General features: G+C 36.1%; 1 protein-coding gene across 1 annotated transcript; it reads left to right on the top strand.

Moving 5' to 3' along the window:
- The first annotated feature begins 6,048 nt into the window (after positions 1-6,048).
- LOC111877802 (outer envelope pore protein 37, chloroplastic) lies at positions 6,049-7,717 on the top strand. The gene is made up of 6 exons (XM_023874304.3): positions 6,049-6,490; positions 6,641-6,727; positions 6,871-7,050; positions 7,135-7,229; positions 7,317-7,437; positions 7,520-7,717. The coding sequence occupies exons 1-6, from the start codon at positions 6,149-6,151 to the stop codon at positions 7,649-7,651; spliced, it is 957 nt and encodes a 318-aa protein (XP_023730072.1). The 5' UTR covers positions 6,049-6,148; the 3' UTR covers positions 7,652-7,717.
- The last annotated feature ends 5,517 nt before the right edge of the window (positions 7,718-13,234 follow it).

Genomic DNA, 13,234 nt, shown 5'->3' with positions numbered 1-13,234 from the left:
TGGTAAAGTATCTCGCAGTCGTAGTCCTTGAGTAATTCTAGCCAGCATCGTTGCCTCATATTCAATTCCTTCTGATTAAAGAGATATTGGAGACTCTTATGATCAGTGAAAAGTTTGCACTTCGTGCCATAGAGGTAATGCCTCCATATTTTCAGAGCGAAAACTACCGCTGCCAACTCCAAATCATGAGTCGGGTAATTCTTTTCATGCTCTTTCAGCTGTCGAGACGCATATGCTATCACCTTTTCTCTTTGGGTCAAAACACAACCCAATCCAACCCCAGACGCATCGCTATAAACAGCGAAGTCTTCAACTCCATCGGGTAAAGAAAGTATCGGTGCCTCGCATAGCTTCTTCTTTAACTTCTCGAATGCTTCTTTATGCTTATCACTCCAAGCATAAGTAGCTCCTTTGTGGGTCAAAGCTGTTAATAGACTAGCGATCGAAGAAAAGCCTTGGATAAACCTGCGGTAATATCCGGCTAATCCTAAAAAGCTTCGAATCTCCATGGGACTTTTCGGTTGTTCCCACTTCATCACAGCTTCAATCTTAGCTGGATCAACCATTATCCCTTCTTGGTTGACCACGTGACCCAAGAATTGGACTTCACGAATCCAAAAATCACATTTAGAGAACTTCGCATACAGCTTCTCCTGCTTCAAAACTTCTAACACTTCTCGCAAGTGTCTGCCATGCTCCTCCTGGCTTTTCGAGTAAATCAGAATGTCGTCTATGAACACTATCACAGATTTATCAAGGAACGGATTACAAACCCTATTCATCAAATCCATGAACGCTGCCAGAGCATTGGTTAGTCCAAACGACATAACCAAGAACTCGTAGTGTCCATATCTAGTTCTGAATGCTGTTTTCTCGATATCTTGATCTCTTACTTTCAGCTGATGATATCCTGACCTTAGATCGATCTTCGAGAAATAGCTCGAACCTTGCAATTGATCAAACAGGTCGTCAATCCTCGGCAACGAATATCTATTCTTTATTGTTGCCTTATTCAGCTCTCTGTAATCGATGCACATTCTCATACTTCCATATTTCTTCTTCACGAACAACACCGGAGCTCCCCAGGGCGATGAACTAGGTCTAATGAAACCTTTGTCCAATAATTCCTGAAGTTGCATCATCAGCTCCTTCATCTCCGTCGGTGCTAATCGATAAGGTGCTTGTGCTATTGGCGTGGTTCCTGGTAACAAGTCTATTCTAAACTCCACTTGTCTATCAGGTGGTAATCCAGGAAGATCTTCGAGAAATACTTCCGGACAATCACACACCACTGGAATACTCTGCATCACCTTCTTTTCCTTCTTAGCATCAATCACGAATGCTAAATATGATGTACATCCCTTGGTCAAACACTTCCTGACTTTCATTAGGGAAATGATTCCAGAATTCACTCTGCGTTTGTCCCCATACACCATAAACGAATCTTTACCAGGCGGGTTTACTTTAATTATCTTCTTCTTGCATAAAATTTCGGCATCATTGGTGCTAAGCCAATCCATTCCCAAAACGATGTCGAAACCATTAAGATCGATGGGCAATAATTTCTCGTGAAACTTATTTCCATTAAGGTCGATTAAGATGTCTTTCATACGATGGCTAACAGGTACAAAATTGCCACTAGCGACTTCGACTAATAAAGCATCATCTAGTCTATCAACACGCAAAGCTAGCTTTCTACCAAACTCATGCGAAATAAAGGAGTAGTTGGCTCCAGAATCAAACAAAATTTGAGCAGGTAATTCATTTACGAGATAGGTACCTGAAGCGACATCAGCTTCATCTTTCGTAGCTTCGAGTGTCATCTGGAAGGCTCTCGCCTTCGGCTTTGGTGGAATGTTGGGCCTACCTGCCTCCTTCTTCTTCGGACAGTCTTTCAAAATATGCCCCTCTTCATTGCAACCAAAACACATCCTTTTGTTGTTCGGACATTCATTGGCAAAATGTCCAACCTTTCCACACTTGTAGCAGGTTACATCCTTGCTACATTTCCCAAAGTGCTTTTTCTTACACTTATCACACCACTTCACTTCGCCTCCTTTTCCTCCAAACTTTTTCGAATCAGATTTCGAAAATTTGCTTTTCTTACCGGAACCAGATGTTCCCTCAAACTTTCTTTTCTCACCAACCTCAACCTTGTCGGTGGTTCTCCCCTTAATCATGTTCTCAACAGACTTGGCAGCCCAGATAGCTGGCTCTAGAGTAAGTGCCTGACGTACTTGCACCTCGTACTCCCATGGGAGTCCCTTCGCATACCGATCCACCTTTGTCAACTCGTCTGGAACGATACGCAAGGCAAACTCCATCTTATCGGTGAAGCTATTGGTGTATTCATCAACTGACATGCTGCCTTTCGTCAATGTCAGGAACTTGTTCTCCAACTCCAACAAATTTTGAGCCGAACAGAACTTGCGCTTGAACTGCACCAAGAACTCTGCCCATGACAATTGCAGTGGCTCATTAGGGCTCAACGTCTTCCCTAGAGTGTTCCACCAACGAACGGCTCCACCTCGGAATTGTCGCACGACATAGATAGTCTGCAACTTGCCTCTGCAGCCACATGTCATAAAGGCTAACTCCATTTCGGAGATCCAATCCATAACTCCAATCGGATCCTCCTTTCCATTGAAGGTCGATGGTTTTCAAGTTAGAAAGTCCTTGTACTTGCATCCCATTCCATCATTCCTTCCATCATGGTTATCTTGCCTAACTATCGGTGGGTTGGCTTGACCAATAGACCCACTGAAGTTTCCACCTTCCGAGTGCCCTTCATTTAATTCAGGCTCCTCCACACGAATTGACAGTTCTTCACGATGCTGCTGAAGCAACCGTCTAGTTTCATCCATCTGACGATCCAACATCGTCTGAATCATCATTTGCACACCAGCCATGGTTATTGGCTCAGGTGCTGCTGCTACGACAGGTACTTGTTCAATCACTGGTGGTTGATTCCTGTTTTCGTCAGCATTTCCAACTCCACTTCTTGTTCTCACCATTTTGATCTACACACCGAATAAGGTTAAATTAGATCCTCAATCATGGTAGATATTTAAATCTTCCTTATCACACCGAAACGTTTACATGCTAGTTCTAATACCGTAGACGCACGCTTAGAATCCTACACACATAAGGTTTCTAGATCCGGTCGGCAACAAACCATAAATCCGAACAAATAATATCATATATGGCAACATATAACATTTAACACATAAAGCATTTTAGGCAACTTTCCTAAAATAAGCAGTGCTTGTGTCTAAAACACAACAGACACACATCTCAAAATTCCACTTAGCATTCTAAGTTTAAGTCTAGAAATCCTACAAATTCCTAGTTCGCTTAAACTAATGCTCTGATACCAACTATGACATCCCCAAAATCTCGGCCAGAAAAGACCGTTTTTCATTTATGCTTTTTAAAATATTTTCAGAGTAAATCCTTATGATTTGAAAGAGTTACGAAGTTTGTTCCCAAAAACAAAACATGATAAAACAATGTTTACCAAAGCATTTCATAAAAGAAATGTATTTTTCATTATATAATCAAAACTCGGGGTGTCATGTTCCGATACAGACCAATAAGCATAAACGATAACATTACAAGTCATTAAACAAATATATACATATACATACTTCTAAACAAAACAACTGATGGTTCATCCATCTCATGCCCTCGCGCCACTTCCTGTAATACAAAGAAACTGAGTGGGTCAGGCTTGGGAGCCTGGTGAGCATATAGGGTTTTCAACCCACAATAATCATATTTAATTTTCACCTACCAACAATAACTCAATTACCCATTCCCATTATTCTCACTTTATGTCCCTAAAACAACTAACACAAGGGACCTAGTCTTAGAATATATCATCGGGGCGACAACACATGCTTCGGGTGTACCTCAGCAATATAAGTCAAATAAGGCAACCATGAGGGGGATGGAGTACAACAAATGAACACCCAAGTTCATTAACACCTACAGGTGGCGAACCTGCTAATGTTTCCACAAGACTGTCTAGAATAGCCAGTGGTCGTCATCTAAACTCTGCTAGATGACTAAATCAAACAACAACGAGGCCTCTCATCTGTTTATTACACACCAACTATCTACCCATGTTCTACCCAACATATTAGTAGATAAAATATACATTTTTATACATAGTTTTGAAAACCTGTATAGCATGCTTTAATCAACACATAATCCACATAACAGATGAGGCACACACACACATTCACACATATAACAACAAATTATATACACATAGCACGTATTTTATATATAATACTTTATAATAATGTGTTGGAAGAAGGTAACTACACACTCACACCTATAAACGACAATATATTTAATACACTCGAACCACACTTGTATTATTATCGTGTTTATGAAAGGTAGTATACACTCACTTGATCAGAAGATGATCCGACAGCACTACGGCTTATAGAAGCAGCGTCTCTCCGTAGATCTGGAAGATCTTCACAAAAACCGGGCTCCTCGCGGGCAGGGCTTTGGCTCGGGAATAACGCTCTTCGGGATTCTCGGGGCTTCAGATCTCGCTTCGGGGCTCGGGAATAATACCGGGGCTTCGGGGTACAATCGGCACGCAAAACGAGGCAAAGGACTAGAGAGAAGGAAGAATTTTTGAATGAGAAATAAGCTGCCTTCGGATCCCCTTTTATAGTGCTGGACCCTCGCACGTACGCGGGGCGTATGCCTCGGGGGTCGTCAGCGCTTACGTCATCAGCCCTCATACGTCATTGCATACGACTTCGGAATACTCGAGTGCCCTTCGCTGTACGCGGGGCGTACAGCAGTACGCGGCGCGTACTTCGGATAGACCGCCTAACCCTTCTTCGGATAATATCGGAGGATAAATAAAAATAAATATTAAATATTTATTAAACTTCAAAAATTCATATCTCTTTCATACAAACTCCGTTTTCGACGTTCTTTATATCCACGCGAAGGTGAGACTACGCTCTACAACTTTCGTTTAGACTCCGTCGGCTCATTTTGACTTTTATTTTTATTAATTATTTTTAGGAGGCTCGGACAGGAAAACTTCGTTATAAAATCATAACTTCTTCGTCCGACGTTCGTTCTCGTCTATCTTTTCATCGTTTCGCTACTAACAACGAGATCTTCGATTCTCATTTAGATTGTTTCGGCTAAAAACCGCTCGATCTCAAATCGAGTATTTCGGGCTGCACATCGCTAAGCCGAAACTTCGATAAATCATAACTTCCTCATACGAAGTCAGATTTGGGCGTTCTATATATATTCGGAAACCTCGTTTCAACTACTACAACATTATTCAAAGATATTAAGTTTATTTTACACTTTAATTTTGACGCTTATTTTTATTCTTAATTAATCAAACCACATAATTAAGCAATTAAGCACAAAACACACAATACTTAAATAATACAATCATATTATTTCAAAACGGGTTACAGAGGTTAACCTAGACTATTACATTGCTAAAAATGGCAAGCCCGAAAACACAGGCGTTCTTTATATCCACGCAGATCTCTCTCTCTCTCTCTCTCTCTCTTTATATATATATATATATATATATATATATATATATATATATATATATATATATATATATATATAGATGCTCGTTTAGGCTCGATTAGGCTCGCGAGCCCACTAAATTGTTCATGAGCCGAACTAAAGCTTCATTTTAAGGCTCGAATCGAGCTCGAGCTCGAGCTCGAGCTTCTTCAAATTAAACGAGCCGAGCTCGAGCTTCCTCAAATTAAACGAGCCGAACTCGAGCTTGGTCAGGCTCGAGCTCGGCTCGGTTCGTTTACACCCCTATTCAAGATCATCGTTATATTATTAGACACTTTCATTAAAAGAAGATATGCCTTTTCATTAGGTATCTATTTAAATTAAACGTATTTTCTTTCAAACTTTTTAAGATCCATTTAAACACATATGATAAAAATAAAAAAGTGATTCCAAATTCAACCATAAAATATGACTTTAGTTAAATAAAACAAAATAAAAACAAAATTATAATATACACATATTTTGTTAAGTCGATTTTTCTCTTCCACCCTTTGAAGTGATAACATATAACCAGCGTCAATTCCAAGTACGCCGGCAAAACAATCGGATAACGGAGATGGTGGAATCAGTATCACCGCCTTCCGCCACCGATTCTCTTCAACCACAAACCTCCGCTTCCCACCGGTTCTTGCAGCGACCACCAATCAGATTCACAACCGAATTCGATAGCGACACATCTCTTTTCTTCAACAAGCTATCCTGCAAGCTGTTCGACAATCTTGCCAAATTCAAACTCTGCTTCCAAAACAACAACAAAGGACATGTCTCTAACCCTCAGTTAACCTTCACCACTAAACACCTAACCTGTCAGTACGACCTCGAAGAACACAATGCTCTTCTCAACAGCTCTCTCGAGATTGCGCCTGGTTTACAGCTCACTGCTGTTCACGATGTTAAGGTACTTCCTTCGTCCCTAAATCTTATCATTCAAGATCTTATTCAGTTATTCACTTATTCTTCCCTAAATACATATCTGATATGTTGATTTCATTTCCCCCTTTTGTATATGTCATCTTCAAGCGATTGTTAATGTTATGTACTGATTCAGGCGCAAGTAGGACAAATGACAATGGTTGCTGATCTTGCTCCTTCTTACACACTCCAATTGACTTCTCCTCTTCCATCTGCTGGTTTGGTGAGTGTGTATCCATCATGCCCTACTTTTATCCAGCAAACCCTAGGTTGTTGATCTTATAGATCTCTGTTTGAAATTTCAACCCTAAATTCCCCCCCTTTTGCATCATTCTACTGATCTTCTTTTACTTTCTTTATGTTCAGCCAAAAGCAACTTTAAGATTTCCCTATGGTGAAGTGTCATTAGAAGAGAACGAGGATCATGAAGAGGAGGATGCAGCTCCAAAGTTGTCAGTTAGTGGAATTTTCAAAGGTCAAGTTCTTAATGGCATCTGCAATGCTCAATATGGAGATGATAATTTGAATCTCAGATACTCCTACAAGGTGTTCATCTTGTTTTTTCATCTTTTCTTAACCCTAATGATACACAAAATCAAGTTGATAATTTTATGAGTTCTTTTATTATAGGATGAAGAAACAACATTCATCCCAAGCATTTCTCTCCCTTCAAATGCATTATCCTTCTCCTTCAAGCGTCGTTTTACTCCTTCTGATAAGTTAAGGTGAGCCAAAAAATACTTAATTTTACAAAAAAAAAAAAGATTTACTTGTTAAGTTGTTAGTTTTTAAAGATTTGTATATATTTTCAGCTACTTATATAACTTTGATACGAATTACTGGAGTGCTGTTTATAAACACACGGTTGGAAAGGAGTATAAAGTCAAAGCTGGTTATGACTCAGAAGTGCGATTAGGTTGGGCATCTTTGTGGGTAAGCAAAAATACTTAATTTAATTCATCATTATCTTTTTATTTATTTATTTTTTAATTAATTATTGTGATAATGTTTGTAGGTTGGTGATGAAGATGGGAAAGCAAAAACAGCACCAATGAAGATGAAGGTGCAGATGATGCTGCAAGTGCCACAAGATGATGTGAAGTCATCAGCATTGATGTTTCGTGTGAAGAAGAGGTGGGACATTTGAATGAAATTTCATGTGTTGTTTGTTTGTATTTTTGTTTAGATATGTTTAAAGGAAATTTCAAAGCTAGCGAAATGTACTTTTTTTTTTTTTTTTTTTTTTTTGTTGATACATTTGTTTAAATGGAACAGAAATGAAACTTGAGTAGATAAAAAACTTATAAAAAATGTTTGAGTAGATAAAAAACTATTAAGTTACATTTTTTTAAAACTATTCAGCTCAAATTTCGAGCTTAAACATTTGGTGTTCGAATCATATTTAGGGTATCTATGATATATTTGGCAAACAACTTCAATAAGTAGTTAAAATAAGCAAATAGGATTAGGATCTACCCAAGATGTGGATTGAATCCGAGTTTTTTGCCCCATTGTTGTTTCTCATTGTTTTCATCATCAAATTTGCTAGTTACATAATTTTCAAACTAGTTATATTTGGCTTTTGTAAATTTAGATGTTTTGAATACACACTTAATTTGACAAGATACTTAAATATAATCGGTAGGAATACATAACGACATTAATTACTATTTTTTTTGGTACTCTAGAAACTAGTAAGGGAATTTTGCTTATTCTTTCATCATTCGAGGCTTATTTTTTATGAAGTTTATTTGGATATAAAAGAAAAATGGTGTACAAATGTTAGCTTGCCATGTGGATTGGGTCATGCAGTTTTTCATTGCCAAATAATCCATTTGGCAATGGATTGTTCTTTTTTTTTTTTAGAATTCTTTATTTGTTTGATCTTGTTGAAGAAGATCATTTCTCTTTTCTTTGATAAGTCAACTGAAAAATTCTATCCCATAAGCAATCATCCAAACTCGAAGTCAAACCCCTGAAAATAGTTTAAAAATATTTCAAAATGAATAATTTCAATAGTTCAAGAATTCAAAAAGTCAATGGTTCAACTCGAAGTCAAACCCCGAAAATAGTTTCGAAATATTTCAAGATCAATAATTTCAATTATGGTGAGCAAAAACCGAACCGCAAATCCAAAAAACCGAAAAACCGAAACCAAAATGAAAACCTATGGTGCGGTTTTTAGTTTTGTAAAAACTGAAAATATTCGGTGCAGTGCGGTTTCTAGTTTTGCAAAAATCGTAAAAAACCGAACCGCACCGAATATATATATATATATATATATATATATATATATATATATATATATATATATATATATATATATATATATATATATATATATATATATATATATATATATATAAAGTGTTGATATTTGTAAGAACGAAGAACTTATGACAATTAAAATTTATATAAATATAAATATTTATCTTATCAAAGAATGATTGTATATTTTTAAGCATACATATAATGATATTTACAAGAACAAATAATGTTGGAGTATTTTTTTAACATTTTAATATTAAGAGTACTAGAAACCGCATAAAAACCAAACGGTGCGGTTTCTAAACTTCAAAAAACAGAAGTTGCGGTTTTCGGTTCGGTTTTGACTAAAAACCGCACCGAACCACACCATGCTCACCCCTAATTTCAATAGTTCAAAGAATTCAAAAATTCAATAGTTCAATAAAGGGAAATAGTTCAAAGTTAAAATAAGTGATCAATAACCATTACAGAGAAATAATTCAACACTTTAAAAATAAAAAAAATGCGTATGTTTGTATTCCAACACCAAGTAAATCTTAAGGTCCTAACTGATAATGACAGTTAATATTAGGGCTCATGCATGACAACCAATCTAAACATATATTTTCTATGATCGTTACAAAGTTAGGGATCATTTATAATTAGCACAAGGCACCTTATACACTTTCCATGCACATTCCAATTCCAAGCTAGTTGTGACAATCACACAAGTACCACACAAGGGGTAGCTAACTCTATTGTGCAAGTGGGGATTATCTAGAAAAACATACTCCAAAAAATTGGCCCACAATGGATATCCATGAGTGTCACACCAAGTGTTAACCCATCTTATACAAATGTACAAGCAAGATCAAATACGTAGTTTTGCTAAATGAAATAAATAGATTTCATGAAATTCACATTACACATAAGAAGTATAACATATGAATAATCAATTAACATCAGTAAATAGCTCTACAAACATATACTCTTGGTATTAGTCACATTATATGGATGTTGCTAACAAAATTCAACTCTAGTGATGTTTGAATGTGAATAGTTCACCATTATATATTATTATTATTATTATTATTATTATTATTATTATTATTATTATTATTATTATTATTATTATTATTTAAATGAGCCTCTATACAATATGATTATACTTATCATTTTACCATTATATTAAGATCTTAATGACATAGAGCATTTGAAATCTTATGTTATCACCTATATGTATTCCTTAAGTCATTAGAAGAATGATGAAAGTAGTTTGACGTTAAACATATCAACAAAACAAAAGTTACAATATTTTCGATTTTCGACCAGCCAACTGCATGACCCAACTTTTTATTCTTTGCAAATAGCAGGATCGTGTAATGCCCATATCACCTTATTCATGCCTTTTGTTTAATTGGGGAATTGTATTTGGTTCGGTTGACCCCACTCCTTCATTAAGCACTTCCAATGACCTCTATAGATGTAATAATATTTAGCAACTTATTTGAATACATTAATACATCTTAATTCATTCACAACTTAATGATGTAAATGAATTAATGCTTTAAAAGTTTAGCTAAGCATGTTACAAAACATCTTCTATTGGTGATTTTATATCATCAATATTATTTAAGTGTAATATGATTAAATTTATTGACCAAAAGTGATCTTGTGAATATTGAGCAAGTTAGGATGGTGTAGGAGTGCACACTTGTTCGAGTTTTTCAAGATTCAAAGTACATTGTTATTTAGGGGCGAAGCCCCTAAATGAACGGGGGTCCGGGGGCAGCGGCCCTAGGAGCGGGGTCCTAGGGGCGGCAGCCCCTGGCGGGGTCCAAGGGGTAGAGCCCCTGGCTGAGATATATTAAAAAATGCATTAAAAATCCAATTTTAGAAAGTTGACCCTTTTTTTCCTGAGATCCGTTTAATGACATGTTTGGTAATTTTATGACAGTTTGTAACTGTCTATTGACAGTTTTCAGACAGGAATGATATATCTGTTTTTTGGTCATTTTTCTAGTACATTTTGAAGAACATTTTCACATACATTCTCAGATTTCATTCTTTGAATTTCATCCAATTGACTGTTCCATCTGTACCATCGAAATACTTCAATTTGATAGTGAATCACGACTTTCAGAGAATCCAAGCAATCTATTCGTCCCCTAGTTTCTAACATCTTCCAAATTAAACAACAAGCTTCAAATAACCTACTATATTCATCTATGATTATTCTTATTGGCTTAATAGGATCAAATGATATCCAAAAACATGTCATTCGTATCAAATATTATCCAGCTTCATTATCAAATAAGTGATTCACAAGATAACTATGGAGTTCATCAGATTTAAGCACAAACACAACATCATGAGTTAATATGTTCCACTTAACCTCTTAATTATTCCAAATGCATTTAGATCTTCAAATATTGATCCCATTTGTGAATTTCAAAATGATTTGTGATATTGAGTTTTTTTCCCGATTAGAACATTTAGTTCAAAGTAAAACTATATTTAAAATCAAAAAATGAACTCATCATCTCCATATAAGCTTGGAATAACCATAATGATTAAACCGAAGTTACATGTCTACTTATTTAACTTATAAATCATCATTAGAGAAGAATGAAAATCATCTAATAAGCTAAATTTACCTTCAAATAAATAATCTAGAGTATTAAATCATAATATAAGCAATATAGAGTTCATAAACCCAAAAATAGATAAGTGGAGTTCAAATCAAGCATTGAAAAAGTAGGAGTTCATATTAATGATATAATGATTAAAACTATGTTAGATCCTCATTCAAAACCTCCAAAGGATCAAGAATTTTGGATTGGGGAAATCCTCAAAACCTAGCTATAATTTAGAAGAAGAACAACTAGATTTCATAACTTTAATAACTTTTAAGGTGGGTGTTCATTGGCAATAAAATGAGATTAAGAAGGCTGTCAAGTAGGATTGGGAGCTGTAAGAACATAGAGAGCCTAACATGAAGTAAATAGAAGTTAAGAAGAAGTGGATAGTTAGATTATTGAACGAAATATGGGATTGGTTGATAAGGATGTAAAACTTGGAGAACTTATGATCATTTATAAAGAATTAAGGTTACTAATCTCACTTAAATTATGTAATGTCCCTAAAATATAAAGTAAAAATTTTCATTTTAATTTAGGTAAAACCATTCATTCCATTCCATCAAAAGATAATCAAATTATAAAAGTAGTCTCAATATACATTAGTGTAAAAGTATAAATAGATAGTGCGGAATCTCCAGTGGATGCGATGCAGTCACACCGAGATCTCCCCACCAGAAGTATCTGAAATATTTAAAATTAAAACCGTAAGCACAAAGCATAATGAGTTCCCAAAGATACAACATACCAATACAGTCCTCGCCCAACATACATAACATTTCTCACACAATCATACATAATAGTCCTCGCCCAACATGTATAATAGGTCTCACCCAACATACATAACATATGTCCAAGTGCCACAAAGACATTTTAGCATCATACATAGTATAGTGAGAAGACTCATCTCATAGGCAAGCTGACAACACCACAATTTTCAGCTCACATAAAGATTGGCTCACCTAGACTTTGACCTAAAGTTAAACTTAGTCAAAAGTTAACAAAAGTCACTAAAAGTCAATTTTTGGGTCAACAGGTGCTTTGTGCTCTTATAAGGTCACCACACACCCAACGCTCAAGAAAAGCCTAAAATCACCACACACTCAGGAAAAACCTAAAAATGCGCAACATAAAACCCTAAAAGCGGATCACGCTCAAGAAAAGCATGACGCGCCCAGGCTCATTCTACAAGGGTTTTGACTTAATCCATTAAGTCACAACCCCATATTGTAGATCTAAACTCTAACAAGGTCTAAATAGATAAAGTTTCCAAGTTTATCCATTAGGACATGCTACACCAACTAATATCTAGAATTTAACATTCTAAATGACCTAAATCACCTCTAAGACTTACATGGATCGAAGAAAAGTTTAAAGGTCCAAACTTCATTAAATCATAAGGTCCTAGAAGCACCATAAAGTGCATGAAAGGTGCTCGAGTTCATTCAACTCTAAGATCTCACACCAAAGGGAAAACTGAAGCATAAAGGGACATAGGTCAAGATCTAACAAAAAACATGGAAAGATTAAAGCTTTATACTCACAAAATTCCAAGAGATATGCAAGATTTTTGGGTTTACAATGGTCTTCACTTCTATACACCAAAAATGATCTTGTTCTTAAAGCTTTAACCATAAAAGGGGAAATATGAGTTCTCAAGATGATTCTAAGCTCAAAATAGAAGGATGAGGGCTAGGGTTTATGAAAACACTCTCTAGTGTTGATGGAGGCTGAGAATGATCCAACTCTATGGACTTATGTGCCTTTAAATAGCTCACAAACCCTAAAAACTCAAGCAACCCATGGGCCTAAACGCCCCGCGTCCCATATACCGCGCTTACTGG

Source organism: Lactuca sativa, chromosome 7 (assembly GCF_002870075.4).
Source record: "Lactuca sativa cultivar Salinas chromosome 7, Lsat_Salinas_v11, whole genome shotgun sequence".
Classification (NCBI taxonomy): domain Eukaryota; kingdom Viridiplantae; phylum Streptophyta; class Magnoliopsida; order Asterales; family Asteraceae; genus Lactuca; species Lactuca sativa.
This window is presented reverse-complemented; position numbering and strand designations above follow the sequence as displayed.

What these genes read in the sequence shown, in the direction of transcription:
- LOC111877802 (XM_023874304.3), top strand. Translation starts at nt 6,149, where the DNA reads ATGGTGGAATCAGTATCACCGCCTTCCGCCACCGATTCTCTTCAACCA. An exon ending in ATCTCAGATACTCCTACAAG is followed by an intron (nt 7,051 to 7,134) that starts GTGTTCATCTTG and finishes CTTTTATTATAG; the next exon opens with GATGAAGAAACAACATTCAT. An exon ending in ACTCCTTCTGATAAGTTAAG is followed by an intron (nt 7,230 to 7,316) that starts GTGAGCCAAAAA and finishes ATATATTTTCAG; the next exon opens with CTACTTATATAACTTTGATA.